Genomic DNA, 26,310 nt, shown 5'->3' on the forward strand with positions numbered 1-26,310 from the left:
CAAACAAGAACGCCATCATTTTGACAAGCATGTTTTAATACTAACAAAGTTGTGTAAAAAATAACATTTAAGATAAAAACCACTGGTTTTCTGTACAAGGCCACATGGCTACAAAACCAAAAAAGGTACAATGATATTAACTTAGGCCTAGATGAAATCAGATCAAGCGTTGCATAGCAGATGGTTTGGCGGCGTTGAAGGTCGAACTGGGCCTTAAAAGCAGCTGCTCTTGCGATAATTGTCACAAAGCCACACCTGCCCCACTCCCATTAGAAGTTCAGAATGAGAACGTGTAGGCTATATAGAAATAATTACGCTCAAATTGAAAAATAATGAAGATTTCTATCAGCCTAATCAAAGGTGTAGATTACATCTCACATTCCAGTGTTAGAATTTGTAAACAAGGCTGCATGGGATTTCTCTTAATGCGACTCCATGCAGCCAATTGCAATGTCCGCTTCAGGTGTAATGCCAGGAGCCGCTTGTGAATTTGACAGCTCTAACACAGTTCCACCTCAAAACATCGCCAAAACAACCGCTACGCAGACGTCGGCTAAAGTGGATATGATTGAATCCAGCCCCTACACAAACAAACAAACAAACAAACAAACAAGTAATAACCAAAAAGTTTTTCCTAGAAAATACAAATATAATCGTTTCGTTTTACAAGATCTGACATGTTAGTGAGTAGCATCGCCAGCCCACAGCTGGCTTTACCTTCATCTATCTGGTGGAGAAAAAAAAAGTTATTTAATGTCAAGTCTGTTGAAGCGCTTCTTTCGGATCATAAACAAAGATTCACTACTGGGGCCTGTTCGGGACAGGAGGGTGCAATTTTACATTGTTCAGTTAGAAAAATGTTAATGTATAGAACAGATTGGACTATCCGTGAAGTAGGTAGTCGTGCTGGCTGCTCTATCCATTGGGGCACAACAGAAAACGAAAATGAACATCCAGGTAGTTCCTCCCTGTTTCACTCAGTGTTTTCAGGTTGATACCTACTGAACACAACCCTCGTTTGTTCACACGGCCGTTCGTCACCGCTTCCAAGGGCCATTCCCACGCCCCTGGTTAGCTGTCTGGTTACCCCCCCAGGGGTGATGAGGGTTCCCCATCAGTCGAGGAGGGAAGGTGTGGCCCCCCAGCCCCATGTTCTGGTGCTGAAGGGCCCATAGACAGGACTCGGGCCCCCCTGCCTGGCCCATCCTAGCCCATGCCATGGCGTTAGGCATCAATGCTCTGATACCTCCCAGTCCTGCAGGTCCTTCCAGCCTGTTCAACATGGGCCGTTGCAATACGCTCATGCCATGGTTGTGCATATTGAGGTTGCTGTTAAGGAACAGTGTATTAGGCATGGGTAACAAGCCGTTTCTCTGCTGCTGTCTGGCTGCCTGTGCCAGTCTGTCTGCAGCTGCCGCTATGTTATCCCCAACACCACCATGCCGGGGGGCTGCTGCCCTGGGACCAGGAGGACCAGGGAGGGGGCTGCTAGGGGCCTCGTCAGTCATTCCTCCTCCCCCCTGGAGGCTGCCTGCCACTGGGCTGGGTTTAGTGTTCTCCCCCTGGGTCCTTGGAGGCTCAGGGCCGTGGGGGTCGTTAGCGTTGCTGGGTGTGGCTCCTGACTCTCCGTGGCCCTCAGTGACAATGCCAGCTATAGGACCCCGGTGGCTGCTGAAAGCGTTCAGTCTGTCCTGGGAGCCACACAGAGACATGTCACTGGTCACCTCAGCACCACCAGTTCCACTCAGACCCAGCTTAGAGTGGAGGGAGGAGAGGGTAGCTTCTTCGGCCTGCCATGTGGGAGTCAGTCCCACTTTCTTGTGTATTCCAGCAGGGGACTGGCTGGAGAGGAGAGAGACAGGGGCAGGAGTGAGGAGGCCAGGACCAGGGGTGAGACCAGGGGCAGGAGTGAGGAGGCCAGGACCAGGGGTGAGACCAGGACCAGGGGTGAGGAAATTAACTCCAGAGTCCCCTAGACCCCCCGGTGAGTCTGTACCCAGGCCAGGAATCCTTGGTCCTGGTGGGGAGTCTGGTCCCTCCCCCTCCACCTCTGGAGGTGCCATCTGTGACCGAGCAGCCTTATCAGCCTTGAACTGAGAGATGGCCTCCTTCAGGGCCTGGAAGTTGAGCTCCATGGGGGTCCCCGCATCAGGGACCAGCTGGTCGGGGAGGGGCGGACGGAAGTCGTCCTCGTTCAGCGGAGTGGACAAGCGGTCCACCAGGCGATCTGGGGAGGAGGGGGAGTCCAGGAGGATGGGTTCCTCCAGCACACGCTTTTCCTCTCGGACTGTGGATGGAAAATACAAAAGGTTTCAATAGTCAGGGTTGTGGGTAAATTGTAAAACATTGGGAAGGGCAGAATTGTTCTGTGCTCTAGAGATCATGTTTAGATGCCTCTTTTACCCAAAAAAGCTACGAAAACAATATGATTCTGTGATATGCTATTGGCCAACAGCATTTCCTGACCATGTGACCTGACCAGAACAAACTCTGGGCCTTAGTTACAGGCTATGGTCAGTGGAAAAACTCCTGTTCCTAAATATGACCCATACTAACTACCTGTGGTAGCTGCAGCTATGAGGTCCTCTGAGGTAGACCGCTTGTCTCTGATGTCATGGAAACCAACTAGGCCACCGAAGTTGTGCATGATGTCGTTGATGTTGGCGATGACGATGCCAGTGCTGGAGTAGTGGGGGAACATCTCGTAGTGGCTCTCTGGAACAGAAAAACAAAGAGAAGCATTAGTTTAGTGTGTGTGTGTGTGTGTGTGTGTGTGTTACCTGTGAGGGAAATGTGTCTTTGCCGGATGTACCAGGCCTGCAGCTTGATCACAGTCTAGGTAGTGTGTGTGTGTTACCTGTGAGGAAGATGATGTGTCGTTGCTGAATGTGCTGTGCTTGCAGCTTGAGGAGACAGTCCAGGTCGGGGGCGGGGCGAGACGGAGCATCACACTCATGGTACGGCAGGAACTCCACAATGTTCTTCTTTTGGTACGTGGTCAGCAGGTTCAAGATCTTCCTGGCTTCACTTTTAAACCTGGATGGGGACAGAGATCAGGAGGATATCAGTTCAATCAAATCTGAGAAGTTAGGGGGAAAATTTTGAACAGAAATTCTACTTATTTCATTAAAGGGCCAATCAGCTGTTGAAACAAAGCGTACTCACCGCCACTGTTTTGGTAAAAAGCTTAGGGATGGGCCTGGAGAAAATGTAATCCCTCAAATTCTTGGACAGAGCTATGGATGCAAGGACTGAACCTCTATGATATCAAAGCATGGGTCCTCAGATCCTCAAAAAGTTATACAGCTGCACCATCAAGAGCATCCTGACTGGTATGGCAACTGCTCGCCCTCCGACCGCAAGGCACTACAGAGGTTAGTGCGTACGGCCCAGTACATCACTAGGGCCAAGCTTCCTGCCATCCAGGACCTCTATACCAGGGGGTGTCAGAGGAAGGCCCTAAAAATTACCTTGACTAAGCGGTGCCCCCACACATTGACTCTGTACCGGTACCCCCTGTATATAGCCTGTATATTGACTCTGTACCGTTACCCCCTGTATATTGACTCTGTACCGGTACCCCCTGTATATAGCCTGTATATTGACTCTGTACCGGTACCCCCTGTATATAGACTCTGTACTTATCTATTGATTACTTAAGTTATTTATCTTAAAACTGCATTGTTGGTTAGGTCTTGTAAGTAAGCGTTTCACTGTAAGGTCTACACCTGTTGTGTTCGGCGCATGTGACAAATACAATTTGATTTGACCATTTTAACCATGTTTTGAGGACTGAACCTCCATGATATCAACATTATCGTTTTAACCATGTTTTGAGGACTGAACCTCCATGATATTAACATGATCGTTTTGAGGACTGAACATCCATGATATCAACATGATCGTTTTGAGGACTGAACCTCCATGATATCAACATGATCGTTTTGAGGACTGAACATCCATGATATCAACATGATCGTTTTGAGGACTGAACATCCATGATATCAACATGATCGTTTTGAGGACTGAACCTCCATGATATCAACATGATCGTTTTGAGGACTGAACATCCATGATATCAACATGATCGTTTTGAGGACTGAACATCCATGATATCAACATGATCGTTTTGAGGACTGAACATCCATGATATCAACATGATCGTTTTGAGGACTGAACATCCATGATATCAACATGATCGTTTTGAGGACTGAACATCCATGATATCAACATGATCGTTTTGAGGACTGAACATCCATGATATCAACATGATCGTTTTGAGGACTGAACATCCATGATATCAACATGATCGTTTTGAGGACTGAACATCCATGATATCAACATGATCGTTTTGAGGACTGAACATCCATGATATCAACATGATCGTTTTGAGGACTGAACATCCATGATATCAACATGATCGTTTGAACCATGTTTTGAGGATTTACACTGTTTGTTTGCATTTCCATTGTTTACAAACATTGAAGTTAAACAAACTTATATTTTAGGTTCTGATGGGGTACGACAGTTAAACTAAGCTCATAAGGCATTTATAAGTTATATTCTTCAAGAATCAATGGGTACATATAATTAATTTATAAGTCCAAAAATGTATGTAGCAATTGCTGATTGCCCCTTTTAAGTCATTCTGGATAAACATGTACTCTGCTAAATGACTAAAATGTCAAATGTAGTTAAGTCTTAGTTCAGAGTTTAGTGCATACTACAGTTTCACCAACGCAACAAAAACTGCCTTCGAGTTTGTTCATAATCATTTTATGTTGGAGCTATTGAACATTGACCATTTAAAAAGCACCAGTACCTGGATTGTTCCTTCAGTTTCTTCTGGGTCTTCCAGTGGACCCTCCACCTCCACAGGCTCTCCGCTGAGTTCTGTTGGTCCAGGAACATCAGAATCACCCGCAGACGCTCTACAACACAACATGTTACTCAGTTACTTCATCTTCTAAAAACGTGCATGTAAAACCCCTGCTGGTCAACAATAAGAAAACTGGCAGTTGGTCAATTCCCAATTTGGCCATGCGCCAGTCCCAGACACACTGGACACACGTTGTGAGTATCCTCTTGGCTCAACGTCTACCCAAAGCCAGAGAAGCAGGTGGGTTGTCTTCTGAGTCCATCCCTCTAAAACTCAGACTCACCGTGAGTGATGTATTCGGGGTTGAGGACAAACTCGTCTGAGACGACGAATCCTCCGGAAACAAACAGCTCGTTGTAGGTGTGGTTCTTCACATCGTCCAGACTGTCTACTCCAGCAAAGATCACCGACGGCTGCCTCTTCAGCTGCACCAGCGCCGGGATCTGACCACCACACGCATACCAGCATGATTAACTTAATGACACCTTATTAATAACACCTTAGAGCTGTTACTGATGTTGTGAACTGCCAATAGCGGAACAGTAGGCCAACTTTCTTTCATTAAAACAAAGAAGATGCCAAGCATGTTAGTTACCAGGTCCGCGTTCAGCAAGGCACAACGTTGTGGGACGTTCTGATATATTACGTAGAAATAATAATGTCATAGAAATGTCATGACTAGAACTGATATATCGTTAATATTATTGTAGTGTACCTTATGAATGTGCGCTGCAATGTCCTTGTTCTGGATGAGAACCATTAGTTTGTCCATCCGGTTCTCTCTCTCCAGGAAACTCACAGGACTGCGTTCCACGTTCCCCAACCTCTGCAGGTACTCCTAGTGGGACAACAGAGAAACAAGTTCAGTTTCATACATTGATGCTGCTACAATACACACACATTTAAACATGCAATGAAAAGAGAGAGCTTGGTGTGTGTGTGACTACGTGTGTACGCCCCAGACCCCATTCAATCATTCCAATGTATTTATAAAGCTCTTTTTACATTAGCAGTTGCTTTACAATAACCTTGATGTGGTGGGAGACCTCCCTCTCCCCCTCCTGTGTGTGGATGTAGAACTGGACAGAGTTCTTCTGGACATCCTTTATAATCTCCACCAGGTTACTGAACAACTCCGGCTTCAGCTGGCTGATCAGACTACTGATGGCTAAAGGGGGGGCGGGACCTGGCCCAGGCTCTACCACTGGCCCTCCCACCCCTGACAAACTGTCAATCATCTGAGTGCGAGGAGGGGGAGCCTCCACAGTGGCTGCTGAAACCGGCTGATCCACCATTATGACATCGTCTTTTGATTCAAACATGGCACTTGTTTGCGGCTTGCACTTTGCTCGTAGCCCTCGGACATCCAAGTCAGGGTTCTGTGTTGTGTTTGTCCACTTATTTGCTTTTGACATATCACTTGGTTTGCAGGTTCCCAGTCTCCCGTCTGAGTCAGGGTTCTGTGTTGTGGTTGTCCACTTATTTGCTTTTGACATATCACTTGGTTTGCAGGTTCCCAGTCTCCCGTCTGAGCCAGGGTTCTGTGTTGTGGTTGTCCACTTATTTCCTTTTGACATATCACTTGGTTTGCAGGTTCCCAGTCTCCCGTCTGAGCCAGGGTTCTGTGTTGTGGTTGTCCATTGGCTGTCCAGTGGTTGGAGGGGCAGTGGCGCTAGACTGGAGCTGAGTTGAGGTAGGCCCGTCTGTGTCTGGGGTGGGTTGTTGTAGAGAGTAGGAGGACAGGCCGTGCCGGGAAACAATGAAGAGGGAATCGTTGCACTATTATTATTATTATTACTATTAAAATGAGATTCAGCTGAGTGAAACTGAGACACAGGTAGAGAACTGTAAGAGTTTGAGCTATCAAGACCAGGGGCAAACAGCGTAGGAGAGTGACGACTTGGGACAGACTGAGACACAGCAAGGCTAAGGCCAGGAGCAGGAGAGAGGCGGTGGCTGGGGACAGACGGAGACTTAGTGCCACAGAGAGAAGGGTTCCAGTTGTATGTAGTGGTAGGAGGAGCGTGGTCAACGTGGTGGTGGTTAGTGTTAGATGAGACCAGGGCAGGGTGGGTGGCTAAGATGGGTGGGTGGCTAACGTGGTTAGTGTTAGATGAGACCAGGGCAGGGTGGGTGGCTAACGTGCTGGGAATCCATTGCTCCTGTGTGTCTATGATGGTGCCCATGCGGTCTCGGAGCGAGGAGACGTAGGCCTGCATGGGAGGGGAGGAGTTGTAGAAGGAGACGTACTCTGAGAAGTGCAGGAGCAGAGGCACCAGGAGCTGCTGTGGAGCATTCTGGGTATGGAGGAGCGGTGAGTTGTAGTGGACGCTCTCTCTGAGCAGGAGGATCTGCATCTCTGTGGAGAAGTCACTGAACTGCTGGTCCAGGATACCTTCCACTCCGGTCAGAACGGGCCTCTGGACAGGAGGATTCTGGACGGGAGGAGGATTCTGGACAGGAGGAGGATTCTGGACAAGAGGAGGATTCTGGACAAGAGGAGGATTCTGGACAAGAGGAGGATTCTGGACAAGAGGAGGATTCTGGACAAGAGGAGGATTCTGGACAAGAGGAGGATTCTGGACAAGAGGAGGATTCTGGATGGGTTGGCGATTATGGACAGGAGGAATGGGGGAGGGTGGTCTGGGTGACACCTGCTCTGTCTGTTTAGACTCTGTCTCCACCTCCTCTTCCACATGTTTGTTCTCGTCCTCCACCAATTCCCCTTCCTCCAGCTGCTCCTCCACTTCCATCACCACGTTCTCCTCCTCCACATCATCTTTCTCTTTCACATCCTCCGTCACCTGTTCCTCCTCATCTACCACTTCCATCACATCTTCCTCCTCCTCCACTTCCTCAGTCACCTGTTCCTCCTCCTCTCTCTCTTCAACAACCTCCTCTTCCTGTTCAACCTCCATTGTTCTTCGGTCTTCAAATGCCACAACAGTTGGTATATATTTTCCTGTGCTGCCTTCAGCTTGTTCCTGGCCAGCCTCCACGGGGCTAGGGTTAGTATGGGTTGGTTCTTCAGCTGGCCCTGGCTCAGGGGAGGGGGATGGGTAGCTGCTTTTCTCTGGAAGGCTGGTGCTCTCTGGAGTAACAGGGATCTGAAGGAGGCTCTGGTTTGTCTTGTCTGTGGTTGTCTTTTCGTTGTTGGTTATTTCTGTGGGGTCACAGGGGGTTTCAGCTAATTGCTCATCATCCTCTATGGGACTGGGGCAGGGACTGGGGTAAGGACTGGGGTAGGGACTGGGGTAGGGACTGGGGTAGGGACTAGGGACGGGGCTGTGCTCTTCTGGCTCCTCTAGGGGAGGACTGGGGCTAGGCTCTGGGGGCTCCTCTAGGGGAGGACTGGGGCTAGGCTCTGGGGGCTCCTCTAGCGTAGGGGTGAAGTTTCTTTCCCTTCGCTCCGGAACACAGGGGGGGTAGCTGCTGGTTGCCATGGGGATCTGGGGTACGAAGCGTGGGTCCTGAGGGTTGTCCTTCTCTCTCTGGCAGTACTTCTTTGACTTCAACCCTGCACAGGAGGAAAAGGTATTACAAAATATCATAATAGTTTCACATATCACATATCAGCAAGATCCGCTTCTCACAGAAATGTAAATCAATTTATATTTCTTTACACATATTTAAAAAAACAGTCTTCCTGGTATTTTCTTATTGTGGTACGTGAGTGATGGTGCTGAGAAAGTAGGATAGTCAGATTCGCTGCACATGCTGTCACCCGTTAGACTACTAGCTACTGCTACTCACAGGTAGCCTATGGAAGAGTGACTGCACCTCGCACCTGCAGCTTTTCTATTGGCAGGTTTAGCAGCCTACTAGCCTCAGACAGGTTTAGCAGCCTATTTGAAGTACGCAAGACAAGAGATAGCCTTGCCCCCCGTTCTTCACTTGAGCGCACAGAAAAATGATCTAATACTGACTTTATTTGAGGAGGAAAATTCTAATGAAACATTTTACAGGTTTGAATGTACTTTCTGTATCTATAGATAGCTAACGCGAGAGTCTTACTGAGTTAAAAATGGCAGACTGATTTTAATTCAAAATAGCCAAAAATAGTATGTTGACTGACTTCGTATAATTTTAGGCTAGCCTACTTGTTTGTGTTGCTAAAATACTTAGCAATATACTATTTTGTAATATAGGCCTAATGAGCTAAACACTTATTTTCAATCCAACTAAAAAATAAATAAATAAAAATCTAATATCTGTCGCTATTTTAGGCTATTTGTCCTTTTGATTGTCTGCGTTTATTGTTGCCTAAGGCTGAGCCGATGCATGTGCCCGTCACGGGCGGATCCGGATTGGTCGGGAAGCCAATCGAGCACATGGTGAAAAATGAAGGTGGCTGTCTCGAGGGCAAACGGTTGACCTTCCTTTCCTCCGAAGAGGCCGACCTTGTGTAAGCGATGTCACGTGAACCTGGTATCCCAAGCAGAGCTGGTCGGAGGCTTGGTCATTGCAGAAGAAAAAGGTCTTAGCCTATATAGAGCTTCCGCGATTGTATACTCTACATGCCCGAGAAACACCAAGTCTGTTCTACATAGCATACACTGCGTGTATAAAACATTAGGAACACCTTCCTAATATTGAGTTGCACCCCCTTTTGCACTCAGAACAGCCTCAATTGTTGTGTCTCCGACTGTGACAGGCTTGGACGTAGAGGGGCCTCGGGAGGGGGCTGCGCATTACGGTCTCCTCTGTAGACCAGTCCTCGGCAACTATTGCAAGACTCTGGATTATTGAACAAGGCTTGGGCACGCTCGACCCCCCGTCAGGCGACACAGAGGGGATGGGATATTCCATCCTTACCTGTGATGGGGATGAGGACCCATGGAATCTGCTCCTCCCCCTGATATTGCGAGTGCGATCTCCTGGGCATTTCACCGTTGGAACTGGGGCTGAAGCCCTCCAGACTGCTCACGCTGCCTGCTGCCTGCTCCTACACACACACACAGAGACAGACAGAGAGACACACACACGAGAATACAATGTCATGTACACATAGGACACACCCATATTGCACTTGGATTTACAGTAATTGAATTCATACTGATAGCTCCTAAGTGATTTATTTGTGAAATCACTGTTGGAAGCATATCAGAGTTGGGGATATCATCTTTGAAGTGATAATGCCAGTTTAGTTCAGTACCTCTAAGTACTCAGACTTGTCCTGCAGGCCCCCAGAAGGTCGTTTCCTCAGGTCAATGTCCTGATTGGGCGGCAGACCCAGCTTGATCATCCTATCAAACAGCAGAGCTTCAGTTTGCTCCGTCCCTTCTCTTGACCCTCCTCCTCTCCCCTCAGAACCCTGTGGATGTTGACCTGCAGCATTCTTCAGGCTGGTTAACATTTTCAGTAACTTGACAGCAGCCTCTGATCCGTCTCTCCTTAGGTCCACGTCTCTCAGACCCACACTGTGGAGCATCAGAGAGGACAGACAGGACTGGCTCTGGCCCCCTTCAGCTAGAGGGAGGAAGTGAGAACAGAAGATAGATTGGGATCAACTCAAGATGTAATGTATCTGTTTTGCTAGGAGTGTCAGGAAGTTGCCCATAGACACACTTGAGAGCCTAGATCTAAGAGAAGCTTGACATCAACATGCTTTCCTTATGCCTAGGCAGGCTAGGAGTTTATCTGACCTGTCAAGGGAAAACTCTGGGACCTATGTTATCCCAAAGACAGTGCAACAGTATTGAAGCAATTCCAAGGCACCACGACCCCTCAGTAAGGCCTATCATACCTGGTCTGCTGTCCACTCCACCCCTCTCCTGTGAGGCCCTTTTCAGGTACTTCAGAGTCCTCTCTGCAGTCTCCCTCTCCAGCTTCCTCTTCAGCCCACGGGGGTCCAACGGCCCTGCCCCCTCCTTCGCTCCTCCCTGCGCCTCCCCTCTCTTCCTCACATCACCCTCTGCGTTCTTCCGACACTTCAGGATCAGGTTGATCAGCTCCTTCACCTTCTGAGGGTTGGAGTCAGTAGGAGACTGAAAAGGAGAGAGGTTGACCTGGACCGCAGGGGGCTGGGCAGCAGTGGCACCATTAGGCTCGACCTCCGACCCTACCACTGGCTTGTTCCCGCTGGCCCTACTGCCACCCTCCCAGTCAGTCACAAGGCTGTTGTCATCAAGCACGACGCAGTAACTCTCCATGATCTCCTTGGCTCGGACCACGGGCATGGTGAAAAGGTTAGGGCTGTAGACGTAGGAGCGCAGGTAGCCCTCCATGTTGAGCTTATGGTGTTTTGGAGCCGGGAAGAGCTTCCCCCGGTCATCCAGCTTGGCGTCGTACTCCGTCATGGGAACGTGGCGGAGCTAGAGAGGAGATGATGAGATGATGCAGTACTTTACCATCTGCTTGCATGGAAAATCACTAGCTCCATGTCATACAGAAAGCTACACAGTATAACACACATAATAGATCATCAATAACATACACCTTATGGCTGTCTTTGCACCATGTGGGAAAAACTTTGACTAGACAGAAATCTAGTCAAAACATAACATTTAAATCAATATGATATATTTAAGCAATAAGGCCTAAGGGGGTGTTGTATATTGGCCAATATACCACAGGTTTCAGCCAATCAGCATCCAAACTACCTGGTTTATAATATCATATAATTATCATACTGTCACACATTTATACCTTTCCATCGTGAAGTCCACTTAGATAGTCCCTGGCCTGGTGCTCGACCCCGGCCGAGAGGTCAGCGGGCGGGTTGGAGCGCACCTTGACCAGGGCGTGATGCAGGGCCGGGACAAAGCTGTTCAGCTGGGGCATCACAGTGTCAGGGGAGGATGACGACTGCAAAGGCTCCTGGGTAGCTGGAGAATTTGTACTGTATTTTGTCACATCCCTCGACTCTTGAAAAACGAAGAGCGCTTGAAGGCCTCTTTTCCACCCGTCTCTTCTTTCTGAAAAACACAAAAACACAAATCATTACTGGAGCAATTACCTCCTTCACAGTTTTAGTACAACATACTTTCTACTCTGACCTACCAGCCGGAGCAGCCATCTGAACTGAAGACAGGAGGAAGAGGAATCCTTTGTCAGCCAATGCGTGGACAAGCACCTGCACATAGAAGAGGTGTTAGAGCAGGCCGGGAGCAAAAGCCTGCATTCTCAGTAGCCCTCCAGGAGGACCTGGACCTGGACCTACCAGTCTCTGTGTCTCCAGGCCTTGTAGTAGTGCTGCCAGACGGTCTCCCGACTTGCTCTTATTCACCACCTCCAGCAGGCTGCAGTAGATTCCATTCTTCAACACTAGAATAGCCAACACACACACACACAGATGTTACAGAAGAGACGTTAGAAGCCCTGTGAATAGCAGCGACTCTTCTTCAAATTGCTGGTTGGTTATGGCAGGAACAGCGGAGTATTCAAGACACATTAAAATATCACTGTGAAATCTACACCGCACAAGTAGAAAGACAACAGGTACCCACCCCTATGTTGTACAACGTGGAAGCATAGATCGCAGTGTGCACTAACTTTTCACTGAACATAATGTATATATTACCACTGTGTGTGTCATGTGTTCCCTCCTGTAAGGTGTACCTTCGTGGCTGCCTGCGTACAGGTTCCAGGAGAACAGAGCTGAGGGGATCATCTGATTCACCTGGTCGATACACATCACTAGACCCAGATCCAGCTTCTCAGGCCTACAGACGGACGGACACACAAAAGAGACACAGGTTCATTTACTAACACTGAATCCTCCTCACGTGGACACCTTTAGACTTAACGTGGCTAAAAAGCAAACGTTATGAATAAATACATAAAATGGTGACTTCATTAACAAGTTGACATTGATTTGTAAAACAGGTCACATGACTCACAGTTTGAAAGGCAGGAAGGGGGGCGAGAAGGAACAGAAGGAGACGTGGGACACGGCCCTACCCTCATTCACCAGCTCTCCACTCCACACTGTGTATTTACTCCTGCCTGTAGACACAGGGACGTGACAGCCATCAGTAAATAACACAAACACAGTGGAAGTCGCTCTGTATACGAGCACTGCTCAATGACTACAATTTTTTAAAACCCACCGTATTTTTAAAGCCATTCATGAATTAGTCTCAAAAGATATGGATTACCTGTACTTCCTTCAGACGTTTGGCTGTTTGACCTGATGGGGAAGGAAAACTAAATCATTTGCCTAACATTGTCACATGAACACATATATACCTGTATTAGGATATAATTAAACCAAAAGGTAGTCCACAGCCTGTCGTTTCCAATGGGAACTAATGAGTCATAGTGGGCAGAACAAGCAAGGAGGTGGGCAGAGCCAAGCATGAGCTAGGGAGATCCTATTGGACCATTTTAGCATGCATCTACATATTTCCGCTAGGGAACGCCTACTCTGAAGTGCGCAATAACTCAATTTGCCTTTAAACTCCTTGTAAATAACGCAATTTTTAACAACTTTGGCAAAGTGTAAAGTCCACAAAACATAGTCCTCTGTGTTCGTAACCGATTCTAGTTTTGGGAACAGAAAACTGTATGGAGATCAAATGTTTCATCGATGAGAAAATGTGCAGAATGTCGGCCAAAATCCATCTCCTCCCACTGCCGGCCATTGGGCTTCCTCTCCCTACCATATTTGGTAGTGAGTGGAAACGCCAAGCGGATGCTTCACATTTATACATCCGGTAAAATACCCGTCTCATTGTTCTATCTGTGCTGGAGTACCTTAGGGGAGCCATGGGCTTGGCTTGAAGAGGAGCATCTTTGCCTTTGAACTGGAAAGAGACCACTGCATAGGGACACACATGCCTCGGACGAGACTTCAGCTCATCAAAGTCATACTCATAGAAGTATTGCTGTGGGGGGAAAAAGCAAACAAACAGGACAGAATGGGACTTCTGGTATGAAGAGACAGTATGATGACTTAAACAAGAAACCTTAATGCCGCACTTGCATTTCAGTTTGATTTACAGATGTTTGTTTTCCAAACAAACAGAATATCAGTAAGTAACCGGTATAACACATCTACTGAGCCCTATCCTCTACACACAATGTTGTTAATACCAGCATTTACCTGAGTAAGCTCGTAAGCTCTATAAGAGGTGAGAGATGTCACTTTGCTGGCGTTCTTGGAGAAATGGCTGTCAAACTTGGGCGTGGGGTCCAGAAGGTTCTTTGACATGTTCTCATAGATGCTCTTCACTTTACCCTGTGTGTGTGTGTGTGTGTGTGTGTGAGAGTGAGAGAGAGAGAGCACTTTCATTTACATGTTCAAAACGGCCTTGAATTTTTCCTGACCACGTAAGGACGACAAACCTTTTGAGAAAAACAACAACGATGGTCGTTTCTTACCCTGATGACCTTGAATATGATGATCTCTCCCATGACTCCAGGGTTAAAGGGATTGATCTGCAGTAAGTCTGAGTTTTTAGACAGATAAACACCTGAAAGACAAAACAGAAACAATTCAGTCTTATTCCTCCTTATAACTGTTTTACTATCCCAATATTTTTTTCTACAATTAGCCTCACTTCAGTTTAGAAATCTCTGTATTACACATACAAACTTCAATAACTACACCAAAGATACATTGCCAACACTTCGTCAGGTTTAAATAACCCAAAAGTGCTTGGACGATGACCTTACCCTTGGCAGGGTTCCCCAGAGCTGTGATCCAGCTGTGCCCCACAAGCAGGCCCTTCTCACAGATCCATGGCAGCTATAACCAGGGGTATAACAGTATTATCATATGTAATATGTACACTCAATCGTACATAGAAATGTGTAAATACTATAGGTTCTTACCTTGGTGGCGTCAGCCATCAGGAAACAGTGGGTCTCCTCCAGCTCCTTCTCTGTCCTCCCATCCAGCTTCAGCTCCCTCCTTTTCTCTACAAACTGTCAATCAAACAATGATCCAAAAGATGAAAAAACATCTGCGCTGCAGATGAATGGCATTTCTGTATGATGTCACCCGGCCTAAAGCATTGCTTACATCCTTCTCCAGCAGTTCACTGTGGACCAGTCTTGGCTTGGTGTACATGAACATCCCGTTGGAGCTGGCTTCTCTGTAGTTGGAAGACAGGACAGTCAAGATGTCTTCAAACTCCCGGGACTCTGACGACACATACTGGAACAAGGCTGTTGGAGACAAGAGACAATCACAACTTATTTGTCCCGTGACAAAATAATGCATAATCTAGAATCAAGCACAAAATATTGGCCCACACATACACAGGGTTTGAAAGTAACTCTTTTTAGCCACTTGTCCTTTAGACAAGTACAACTGTTTTTTTTTTTACTTTTCCGAAAGCTCAAGTCACATCTCCAAAAATAAAAAATGGTCTGAAAAGTGAAAATGGTGTTGTATGATGCAAGGAACCACTTTAATGAATAACATTCATTATTATCATTATTTGGCCTATCACCACACAGAGATTAATTATTATCATTATTAGGTCCATCACCATAAAGAGATTCATTATTATCACTATTAGGCCTATCACCATACAGAGATTCATTATTATCATTATTAGGTCCATCACCATACAGAGAATCAGACAAAAATGTAGGCTACTCTCTGCTTATTGGCTTCTTTGCATATTCAAGCCGGTATCAAAATACAACACAGCCCCTTCAAGGCTCTCCTGACGGTTGGTTGGCCACCATTCATAGGCTATGACATATTTCATTTTTTAAATTACAACCAAATATGTTTTGTTTTATTTCTTTATAAAATAATGTCCTCAATCAATGAATCTGGGATCAAATGGCTAAAGTAGGCTACTTCAAAGCAAGGTAACTAATGAAGATGTTTATTTATAACCTTGTAAGGCTTAAATATTCAGGTTTCAGGGGATATCTATTGACAGCATGGGAGATCTTTTTCCATTAGGCTGTTCTAGGAATATATTTGAAAGTTGTCAGAATGACATGACCAATGTTGAATAGAGGGGAATCCCAGCTTTTCAACAGTGTTAGTAATTTCTCAGCTCCCAATATTGGGCGCTGGAGATGCTGTTTTACAACCGGAGTAGGCTAAGCATTGTTTTATCAACAGAGTGTCGCCATTTGCGGTTATGCCGATGGAAAGTTTAGGATATCATACATGACAATTAGACTAATACATGATCATGGCTAAATAGTTAACTACTGAGATAACTTGCCAGCAGGGGCGCAACTTCCACTGGGGACTGTGTGATACATGTGATACAAAACGAGGCAACATTGTGCTTTAGGACCATGTGGATGCCTCCAAGTGGTCGGGTAGGCTGTTTGGAGTGTTTATCCGACTGGATAAAAAAAAAAAAAAAAAAAGTATATATATATATATATATATATATATATATATATATATATATATATATATATATATATATATATATATATATATATATATATATATATATATATATATATATATACACACACACACACACACACACACACACACACACACACACACACACACACACACACACACACACACACACACACAGTGGGGGAAAAAAGTATTTAATTGTGCAAGTTCTCCCACTTAAAGAGAGGCCTGTAATTTTCATCATAGGTACACGTCAACTATGACAGACAAATTGATTAAAAAAATTCCAGAAAATCACATTGTAGGATTTTTAATGAATTTATTTGCATATTATGGTGGAAAATAAGTATTTGGTCACCTACAAACAAGCAAGATTTCTGGCTCTCACAGACCTGTAACTTCTTCTTTAAGAGGCTCCTCTGTCCTCCACTAGTAACCTGTATTAATGGCACCTGTTTGAACTTGTTATCAGTATAAAAGACACCTGTCCACAACCTCAAACAGTCACACTCCAAACTCCACTATGGCCAAGACCAAAGAGCTGTCAAAGGACACCAGAAACAAAATTGTAGACCTGCACCAGGCTGGGAAGACTGAATCTGCAATAGGTAAGCAGCTTGGTTTGAAGAAATCAACTGTGGGAGCAATTATTAGGAAATGGAAGACATACAAGACCACTGATAATCTCCCTCGATATGGGGCTCCACGCAAGATCTCACCCCGTGGGGTCAAAATGATCACAAGAACGGTGAGCAAAAATCCCAGAACCACACGGGGGGACCTAGTGAATGACCTGCAGAGAGCTGGGACCAAAGTAACAAAGCCTACCATCAGTAGCACACTACGCCGCCAGGGACTCAAATCCTGCAGTGCCAGACGTGTCCCCCTGCTTAAGCCAGTACATGTCCAGGCCCGTCTGAAGTTTGCTAGACTGCATTGGGATGATCCAGAAGAGGATTGGGAGAATGTCATATGGTCAGATGAAACCAAAATATAACTTTTTGGTAAAAACTAAACTCGTTGTGTTTGGAGGACAAAGAATGCTGAGTTGCATCCAAAGAACACCATACCTACTGTGAAGCATGGGGGTGGAAACATCATGCTTTGGGGCTGTTTTTCTGCAAAGGGACCAGGACGACTGATCCGTGTAAAGGAAAGAATGAATGGGGCCATGTATCGTGAGATTTTGAGTGAAAACCTCCTTCCATCAGCAAGGGCATTGAAGATGAAACGTGGCTGGGTCTTTCAGCATGACAATGATCCCAAACACACCGCCCGGGCAACGAAGGAGTGGCTTCGTAAGGAGCATTTCAAGGTCCTGGAGTGGCCTAGCCAGTCTCCAGATCTCAAACCCATAGAAAATCTTTGGAGGGAGTTGAAAGTCTGTGTTGCCCAGCGACAGCACCAAAACATCACTGCTCTAGAGGAGATCTGCATGGAGGAATGGGCCAAAAAACCAGCAACAGTGTGTGAAAACCTTGAAGACTTACAGAAAACGTTTGACCTGTGTCATTGCCAACAAAGGGTATATAACAAAGTATTGAGAAACGTTTGTTATTGACCAAATACTTATTTTCCACCATAATTTGCAAATAAATTCATTTAAAATCCTACAATGTGATTTTCTGGATTTTTTCTCTCTCATTTGGTCTGTCATAGTTGACGTGTACCTATGATGAAAATTACAGGCATCTCTCATCTTTTTAAGTGGGAGAACTTGCACAATTGGTGGCTGACTAAATACTTTTTTCCCCCACTGTGTGTGTGTGTGTGTGTGTGTGTGTGTGTGTGTGTGTGTGTGTGTGTGTGTGTGTGTGTGTGTGTGTGTGTATATATATATATATATATATATATATATATATATATATATATATATATATATCTCACACACACATACATACATACATACACACACACACACACACACACACACAGTGGGGAGAACAAGTATTTGATAACCTGCAAAATCACAGTGTTTCCTACTTACAAAGCATGTAGAGGTCTGTAATTTTTATCATAGGTACACTTCAACTGTGAGAGACGGAATCTAAAACAAAAATCCAGAAAATCACATTGTATGATTTTTAAGTAATTCATTTGCATTTTATTGCATGACATAAGTATTTGATACATCAGAAAAGCAGAACTTAATATTTGGTACAGAAACCTTTGTTTGCAATTACAGAGATCATACGTTTCCTGTAGGTCTTGACCAGGTTTGCACACACTGCAGCAGGGATTTTGGCCCACTCCTCCATACAGACCTTCTCCAGATCCTTCAGGTTTCGGGGCTGTCGCTGGGCAATACGGACTTTCAGCTCCCTCTATTGGGTTCAGGTCTGGAGACTGGCTAGGCCACTCCAGGACCTTGAGATGCTTCTTACGGAGCCACTCCTTAGTTGCCCTGGCTGTGTGTTTCGGGTTGTTGTCATGCCGGAAGACCCAGCCACGACCCATCTTCAATGCTCTTACTGAGGGAAGGAGGTTGTTGGCCAAGATCTTGCGATACATGGCCCCATCCACCCTCCCCTCAATACGGAGCAGTCGTCCTGTCCACTTTGCAGAAAAGCATCCCCAAAGAATGATGTTTCCACCTCCATGCTTCACGGTTGGGATGGTGTTCTTGGGGTTGTACTCATCCTTCTTTTTCCTCCAAACACGGCGAGTGGAGTTTAGACCAAAAAGCTCTATTTTTGTCTCATCAGACCACATGACCTTCTCCCATTCCTCCTCTGGATCATCCAGATGGTCATTGGCAAACTTCAGACGGGCCTGGACATGCGCTGGCTTGAGCAGGGGGACCTTGCGTGTGCTGCAGGATTTTAATCCATGACGGCGTAGTGTGTTACTAATGTTTTTCTTTGAGACTGTGGTCCCAGCTCTCTTCAGGTCATTGACCAGGTCCTGCCGTGTAGTTCTGGGCTGATCCCTCACCTTCCTCATGATCATTGATGCCCCACGAGGTGAGATCTTGCATGGAGCCCCAGACCGAGGGTGATTGACCGTCATCTTGAACTTCTTCCATTTTCTAATAATTGCGCCAACAGTTGTTGCCTTCTCACCAGGCTGCTTGCCTATTGTCCTGTAGCCCATCCCAGCCTTGTGCAGGTCTACAATTGTATCCCTGATGTCCTTACACAGCTCTCTGGTCTTGGCCATTGTGGAGAGGTTGGAGTCTGTTTGATTGAGTGTGTGGACAGGTGTCTTTTATACAGGTAACGAGTTCAAACAGGTGCAGCTAATACAGGTAATGAGTGGAGAACAGGAGGGATTCTTAAAGAAAAACTAACAGGTCTGTGAGAGCCGGAATTCTTACTGGTTGGTAGGTGATCAAATACTTATGTCATGCAATAAAATGCTAATTAATTACTTAAAAATCATACGATGTGATTTTCTGGATTTTTGTTTTAGATTCCATCTCTCACAGTTGATGTGTACCTATGATAAAACTTACAGACCTCTACATGCTTTGTAAGTAGGAAAACCTGCAAAATCGGCAGTCTATGAAATACTTGTTCTCCCCACTGTATATATAGATAGTGAGGGGAAAAAAGTATTTGATCCCCTGCTGATTTTGTACGTTTGCCCACTGACAAAGAAATGATCAGTCTATAATTTTAATGTTAGGTTTATTTGAACAGTGAGAGACAATAACAACAAAAAAATCCAGAAACACGCATGTAAAAAATGTTATGAATTGATTTGCATTTTAATGAGGTAAATAAGTATTTGACCCCCTCTCAAATCAGAAAGATTTCTGGCTCCCTGGTGTCTTTTATACAGGTAACGAGCTGAGATTAGAGCACACTCTTAAAGGGACTGCTCCTAATCTCAGCTTGTTACCTGTATAAAAGACACCTGTCCACAGAAGCAATCAATCAGATTCCAAACTCTCCACCATGGCCAAGACCAAAGAGCTCTCCAAGGATGTCAGGGACAAGATTGTAGACCTACACACGGCTGGAATGGGCTACAAGACCATCGCCAGGCAGCTTGGTGAGAAGGTGACAATGATTATTCGCAAATGGAAGAAACACAAAAGACCTGTCAATCTCCCTCGGCCTGGGGCTCCATGCAAGATCTCACCTTGTGGAGTTGCAATGACCATGAGAACGGTGAGGAATCAGCCCAGAACTACACGGGAGGATCTTGTTAATGATCTCAAGGCAGCTGGGACCATAGTCACCAAGAAAACAATTGGTAACACACTACGCCGTGAAGGACTGAAATCCTGCAGTGCCCGCAAGGTCCCCCTGCTCAAGAAAGCACATATACAGGGCTGTCTGAAGTTTGCCAATGAACATCTGAATGATTCAGAGGAGAACTGGGTGAAAGTGTTGTGGTCAGATGAGACCAAAATCGAGCTCTTTGGCATCAACTCAACTCGCCGTGTTTGGAGGAGGAGGAATGCTGCCTATGACCCCAAGAACACCATCCCCACCGTCAAACATGGAGGTGGAAACATTATGCTTTGGGGGTGTTTTTCTGCTAAGGGGACAGGACAACTTCACCGCATCAAAGGGACGATGGACGGGGCCATGTACCGTCAAATCTTGGGCATTGAAAATGGGTCGTGGATGGCTATTCCAGCATGACAATGACCCAAAACAAACGGCCAAGGCAACAAAGGAGTGGCTCAAGAAGAAGCACATTAAGGTCCTGGAATGACCTAGCCAGTCTCCAGACCTTAATCCCATAGAAAATCTGTGGAGGGAGCTGAAGGTTCGAGTTGCCAAACGTCAGCCTCGAAACCTTAATGACTTGGAGAAGATCTGCAAAGAGGAGTGGAACAGAATCCCTCCTGATATGTGTGCAAACCTGGTGGCCAACTACAAGAAACGTCTGACCTCTGTGATCGCCAACAAGGGTTTTGCCACCAAGTAATGTTTTGCAGAGGGGTCAGAAACTTATTTCCCTCATTAAAATGCAAATCAATGTATAACATTTTTTACATGCGTTTTTCTGGATTTTTGTTGTTGTTATTCTGTCTCTCACTGCTCAAATAAACCTACCATTACAATTATAGACTGATCATTTCTTTGTCAGTGGGCAAACATACAAAATCAGGAGGGGATCAAATACTTTTTCCCCCTCACTGTAATATATAAATATATATATATTTATTATGTCTCCCCCACTTCTGAAACCAAAGTTTCACCCCTGCTAGCCAGCACACATGATGTGTGTTGAATTGGCTACCGCTGTAATTAATTTACACCAGGATTTTCATGACCGTACGAAGCCTGTTTGCTGACCAAAAATGTGCTATAACTGTGCAAATAATTCACTAATTAACAAGCAATATCAACAAAATGTGCGCACGCGGCTAAATGTGGATCTGCTCTTTGATCTCACTAGTGCATCTCGCAGCCGGGATGACTGAAAGACCGCTCTGCCGGTCAATGCAATGCAATCCTACGGCGATACGCTCTGCAGAAATTCTGATAACAGCAGGGCAATTTCCATGGTAATCGAGCGACACGGAGACTCCGATTTTTCACTTAAAGATGTATTGCCAAACAAAAACCAATGATTGCAAAGTTAAACAAACCATACAACTCTACGCACAACGACTACTTTTAACAATTTCAACAGAACATTTTACAAAAACATGTTTACTTGAAGAACAGTGCAGCTGCAGTGTTTGGTAACAGAATGAAGGTTGTGTGTGGTTTGTGCAGTCATTCTGTTACCAAACTTTGCATCTGCACTGTTCAAGTAAATGGGTTTGTAAATTTTACAGTGGAAATTGTTAAAAGTCGTCCTTGTGCAATGAGTTGTATGGTTTGTTTAACGTTGCAATCATTGGTTTTTTGTTCGACATACATTTTAAAGGGAACAATCTGAGTCTCAGGGTCACTGTTACCGTGGAATTGCCTAGCTAGCCCAAGATGTACTCTTCAGGAGCCTACCGTTGCTCCTTAAGGTCAAAATATGCTATTTTCAGAGGTAGACTGGCTCAGGCAGCCAAAACAGCCAGATTCTCCATCTAAAAGTAAATGGATTCTCGATTGCGATACGGTTACAGAATCATAAAGCCCTTTACTTTCATTTCACATCAAAATAATTTCACAAACGCAAAATATACACTGATTGTACACTGTTTTAACCGGCTTTATCACTGTTGCAGCCGACAGTATTTTTCAGTGACAACATGTTTCTGGCTGCCTTCTTCCAATACACACACACACACACACACACAGGTGTTCGGAGCATGATTTGCTAAATAGCTAATTAGCATAGGCGTTCTCTCTGTTTTCTGTCTGTCTTCATCCACTGACTTACAGTGCATTTGAAAAGTATTCAGACCCCTTGACTTTTTCCACTGTTACGTTATAGCCTTATTTTTAAATGGATTACATAGTTCCCTCTCTCAATCTACACACAATACCCCATAACGACAAAGCAAAAACAGGGTTAGAAATTTTTGCAAATTAAAAATCATAACTGAAATATCACATTTACATAAGTATTCAGACCCTTTCCTCAGTACTTTGTTGAAGCACCTTTGGCAACGATTACAGCCTTGAGTCTTCTTGGGTATGACGCTACAAGCTTGGCACACTTGTATCTAGGGAGTTTCTCCCATTCTTCTCTGCAGATCCTCTCAAGCTCTGTCGGGTTGGATGGGGAGCGTCGCTGCACAGCTATTTTCAGGTCTATCCAGAGATGTTCGATCAGGTTCAAGTCTGAGCTCTGGCTGGGCCACTCAAGGACATGTCCCGAAGCCACTCCTGCGTTGTCTTGGCTGTGTGCTTAGGGTCATTGTCCTGTTGGAAGATGAACCTTCACCCCAGTCTGAGGTCCTGAGCGCTCTGGAGCAGGTTTTCATCAAGGATCTCTCTGTACTTTGCTCCGTTCATCTTTCCCCTCGATCCTGATTAGTCTCCCAGTCCCCGCCGCAGAAAAACATCCCCACAGCATGATGCTGCCACCACCATGCTTCACCGTAGGGATGGTGCCAGGTTTCCTCCAGATGTGACGCTTGGCATTCAGGCCAAAGAGTTTGATATTTGTTTCATCAGAACAGAGAATCTTGTTTCTCATGGTCTGAGTCCTTTAGGTGCCTTTTGGCAAACTCCAAGCGGGCTGTCTTGTGCCTTTTACTGAGGAGTGGCTTCCGTCTGGCCACTCTACCATACAGGCCTGATTGGTGGAGTGCTGCAGAGATGGTTGTCCTTCTGGAATGTTCTCCCATCTGCACAGAGGAACTCTGGAGCTCTGTCAGTGACCATTGGGTTCTTGGTCACCTCCCTGACCAAGGCCCTTCTCCCCAGATATTGAGTTTGGCAAGGGCGGCCAGCTCTAGGAAGAGTCTTGGTGGTTCCAAACTTCTTCGATTTAAGAACGATGGAGGCCACTGTGTTCTTGGGGACCTTCAATGCTGCAGACATTCTTTGGTACCCTTCCCCAGATCTGTGCCGACACAATCCTGTCTCAGAGCTCTACGGACAATTCCTTCGACCTCGTGGCTTGGTTTTTGCTCTGAAATGCACTGTCAACTGTGGGATCTTATGTAGACAGGTGTGTGCCTTTCCAAATCATGTCCAATCAATTGAATTTACCACAGGTGGACTCCAATGAAGTAGAACGATCTCAAGGATGATCAATGGAAACAGGATGCACCTGAGCTCAATTTCGAGTCTCATAGCAAAGGATCAGAATAATTATGTAAATAAGGCATTTCTGTAATATATATATATATATATATATATAAAAAAAACGTTGTCATTATGTTGTGTGTAGATTGACATTTTAGAATAAGGCTATACCATAATACAATTTGGAAAAAGTCAAGGGGTCTGAATACTTTCCGAATGCACTGTATGTGTAATGTAATGGAACTGAGAGATTATCAAGGGCTAGGCAATGCCCAGCAATAAATCACATCCAGAGGACACTTAAGAGTAATTGTTTAATATTGCGATTTTTGACCATTCGAACAAATCAAATCTATATTCTTCCGGTCCAACAATGTTTCTATCAATAACATTTTGGCAGCATACACAACACTAGAACATACTGACTGATTGGGGCTCGAGAGATGACACCTCTACATAAATGGTGTTCTGTAGAACAGGTTGTCTAGGAGGACTTCCCTGTATTTAGGATCCAAAGACGTGTGTGTGTCGGGAAGGGTATGTAACAACAACCATGGGACGTGGGTGTGTCCAAACAAAGACTGCTAACGTCACCTGCAGAAACAGTGTGTAAGATGTAGGCTAGCCTACAGTAGTGTGCAAGGGAAACTAGAAAACATGCTGTTCTAACAGCATGCACATTTCACACAAGACATACAACTCTCACGTAGTGCCTACCTCCACTCTACACTCAAATGGCTACCTAGCTAGCTAGCTACCTACCTGACCAGGTAAACAATGTTTCACTTTCAGGTGCAATAAAAGCAGCTGACCTTAGCGAAGAACATGCTAAGTGAACAAGCTACCCTCTAGCTATTTGCTGAACAGGGTCAAATTCAATGATCAGACAGATGGAATACAGTTTGTTTACAAGTAACGTTAGCTACCAGCTAGCATGCAGTAACGTTAGCATTATTTAAATGTTGGAAAACATCAGCTAGCTAGCATATACGGCGAATTTAGCTTTTGAGAAAGTAGCTACCTCTCTTTTCTTTGTTCTTTCTCGGTATTTGAAAGTTCAAGCGGTCCCCCGCTTTTGGAATATATTGCGTAGAAGATACTCCAGTTCTCGGTCTTGTCTCGGTACCACCAGCTTGCTCGGTACCAGAATGCTCGCCATCTTGACTTGGTGTAACGTTACTCTCGGGTGGGATGTAATATTTCACTGAGCTGTATTTCGATGCAGGGACGTTGCCACCGCTGTGGCTCTCCATCGTAGATAAACACTTATTTGACACCAAATGCAATCAACACTTATCTTTCTTTTTAAATCGGCAGATAATTTTTTCCCCACACACATTCAGAGCGCAGACACTCCAACCACATCTCCGCCATGCTGCTTCACTGACGTATTCGACGCAAGGACTGCCTTGTTCCCTCAACCACGGCTGACGCTGCCGGATCAGACAATCGATACATTGGGTTTTATGCGAAGGGTTGTAGCGCCACCTGCGGGTATATGAACGAAAGGCATGACGGCTCAATTTATATTACATGTGAGATATAGGAAGTCATTATACAAAAGTAGCTTGTTTTATTTGATGGAAAATAATTGTATATATTTTTTCATTTGTGTTTCAGAAATATTCATAAGTACTGTATTATTCCACTTATTCACGGACTAAAATAACCAGCTCTTGAATGAGATGCTATTTGTTCTGTTGGCCTGATGCACAGATGGGCAAAAGAAACTTGAGCTGACATGAGGTGAGGCCCTTGGGAGACAAGGTACGCCAATGCCTGTAAGCCCACCCCTCAAGGCTCTCTCTCTCTGGGGAACATGGGCATTGTGTCTAGCCTGGTCCCCGATCTGTTTGTGCTCCTGGCCTGACAATTCCATAAGGAGTTGTGAAGAAAGCAAAAACAGACTGACATCCAAGCCAACGTGTGTCTGTGTTCTCCTTGGTCTGATTGCATGTGATTGCATCATGACAAAGGGGAGTTAAACCAACCATTTAACCAGGGCCCGGGGGACATACACAAACACACCTGTCTGATTAGGCCTTTCTCACCTGTGGTAGGTAGCCTGCTAAGAGGGCCCCAGCCACTACTATTGGCTAAGAGAGGTCCCATGAGGAGAGGTATTCAGCCACACCAACAGTTAGGCCATTAAGGGTGTTCCCATGCCATGATGGTATAATTCACTCTCTTTGTGTATGATTTTTACCAATATATAGCTGAGAGACATTTACTTTCCTGTAAGTTCACACAAAAATCCTATAATCTTACACATTATGTTGTAACTTTGAAGATCTAATTTAACTGTACTGTATACAAGAATATGAATATGTATGTATGAATAGTGTGTAAATAGTATTTTTGTCTGTTGGCGTCTTTCCTATATATAACTCTTATTGTTTTATTTTATGTTGTTTATGTCTATTACTGTTCTGTACATTGTCATGTATTTGTACGTTTTATGTGGACCCCCCAGGAAGAGAATGGGGACTAAACTCAAATTATATTATAGTAATACATTGTATGACCCTGTAAAACAA

General features: G+C 45.2%; 1 protein-coding gene across 1 annotated transcript; it reads right to left on the reverse strand.

Moving 5' to 3' along the window:
• Nucleotides 1-15: 15 nt before the first annotated feature.
• On the reverse strand, nt 16-25,137 carry LOC311139003 (protein TASOR-like). Its single transcript, XM_084173828.1, has 23 exons — nt 24,795-25,137; nt 14,847-14,992; nt 14,657-14,749; nt 14,498-14,570; nt 14,204-14,295; nt 13,926-14,060; nt 13,577-13,707; nt 12,979-13,010; nt 12,721-12,826; nt 12,440-12,543; nt 12,042-12,145; nt 11,882-11,954; nt 11,528-11,796; nt 10,626-11,193; nt 10,035-10,348; nt 9,695-9,824; nt 5,908-8,396; nt 5,595-5,717; nt 5,163-5,322; nt 4,823-4,931; nt 2,858-3,036; nt 2,560-2,715; nt 16-2,287 (listed from the first exon to the last, which is right to left on the reverse strand). Exons 1-23 carry the CDS (start codon nt 25,024-25,026, stop codon nt 1,038-1,040), a joined length of 7,068 nt encoding a protein of 2,355 aa, XP_084029954.1. The 5' UTR covers nt 25,027-25,137; the 3' UTR covers nt 16-1,037.
• Between the last annotated feature and the right edge of the window lie 1,173 nt (nt 25,138-26,310).

This window comes from Coregonus lavaretus (genome assembly GCF_964263955.1).
Source record: "Coregonus lavaretus genome assembly, chromosome: 12".
NCBI lineage: Eukaryota > Metazoa > Chordata > Actinopteri > Salmoniformes > Salmonidae > Coregonus > Coregonus lavaretus.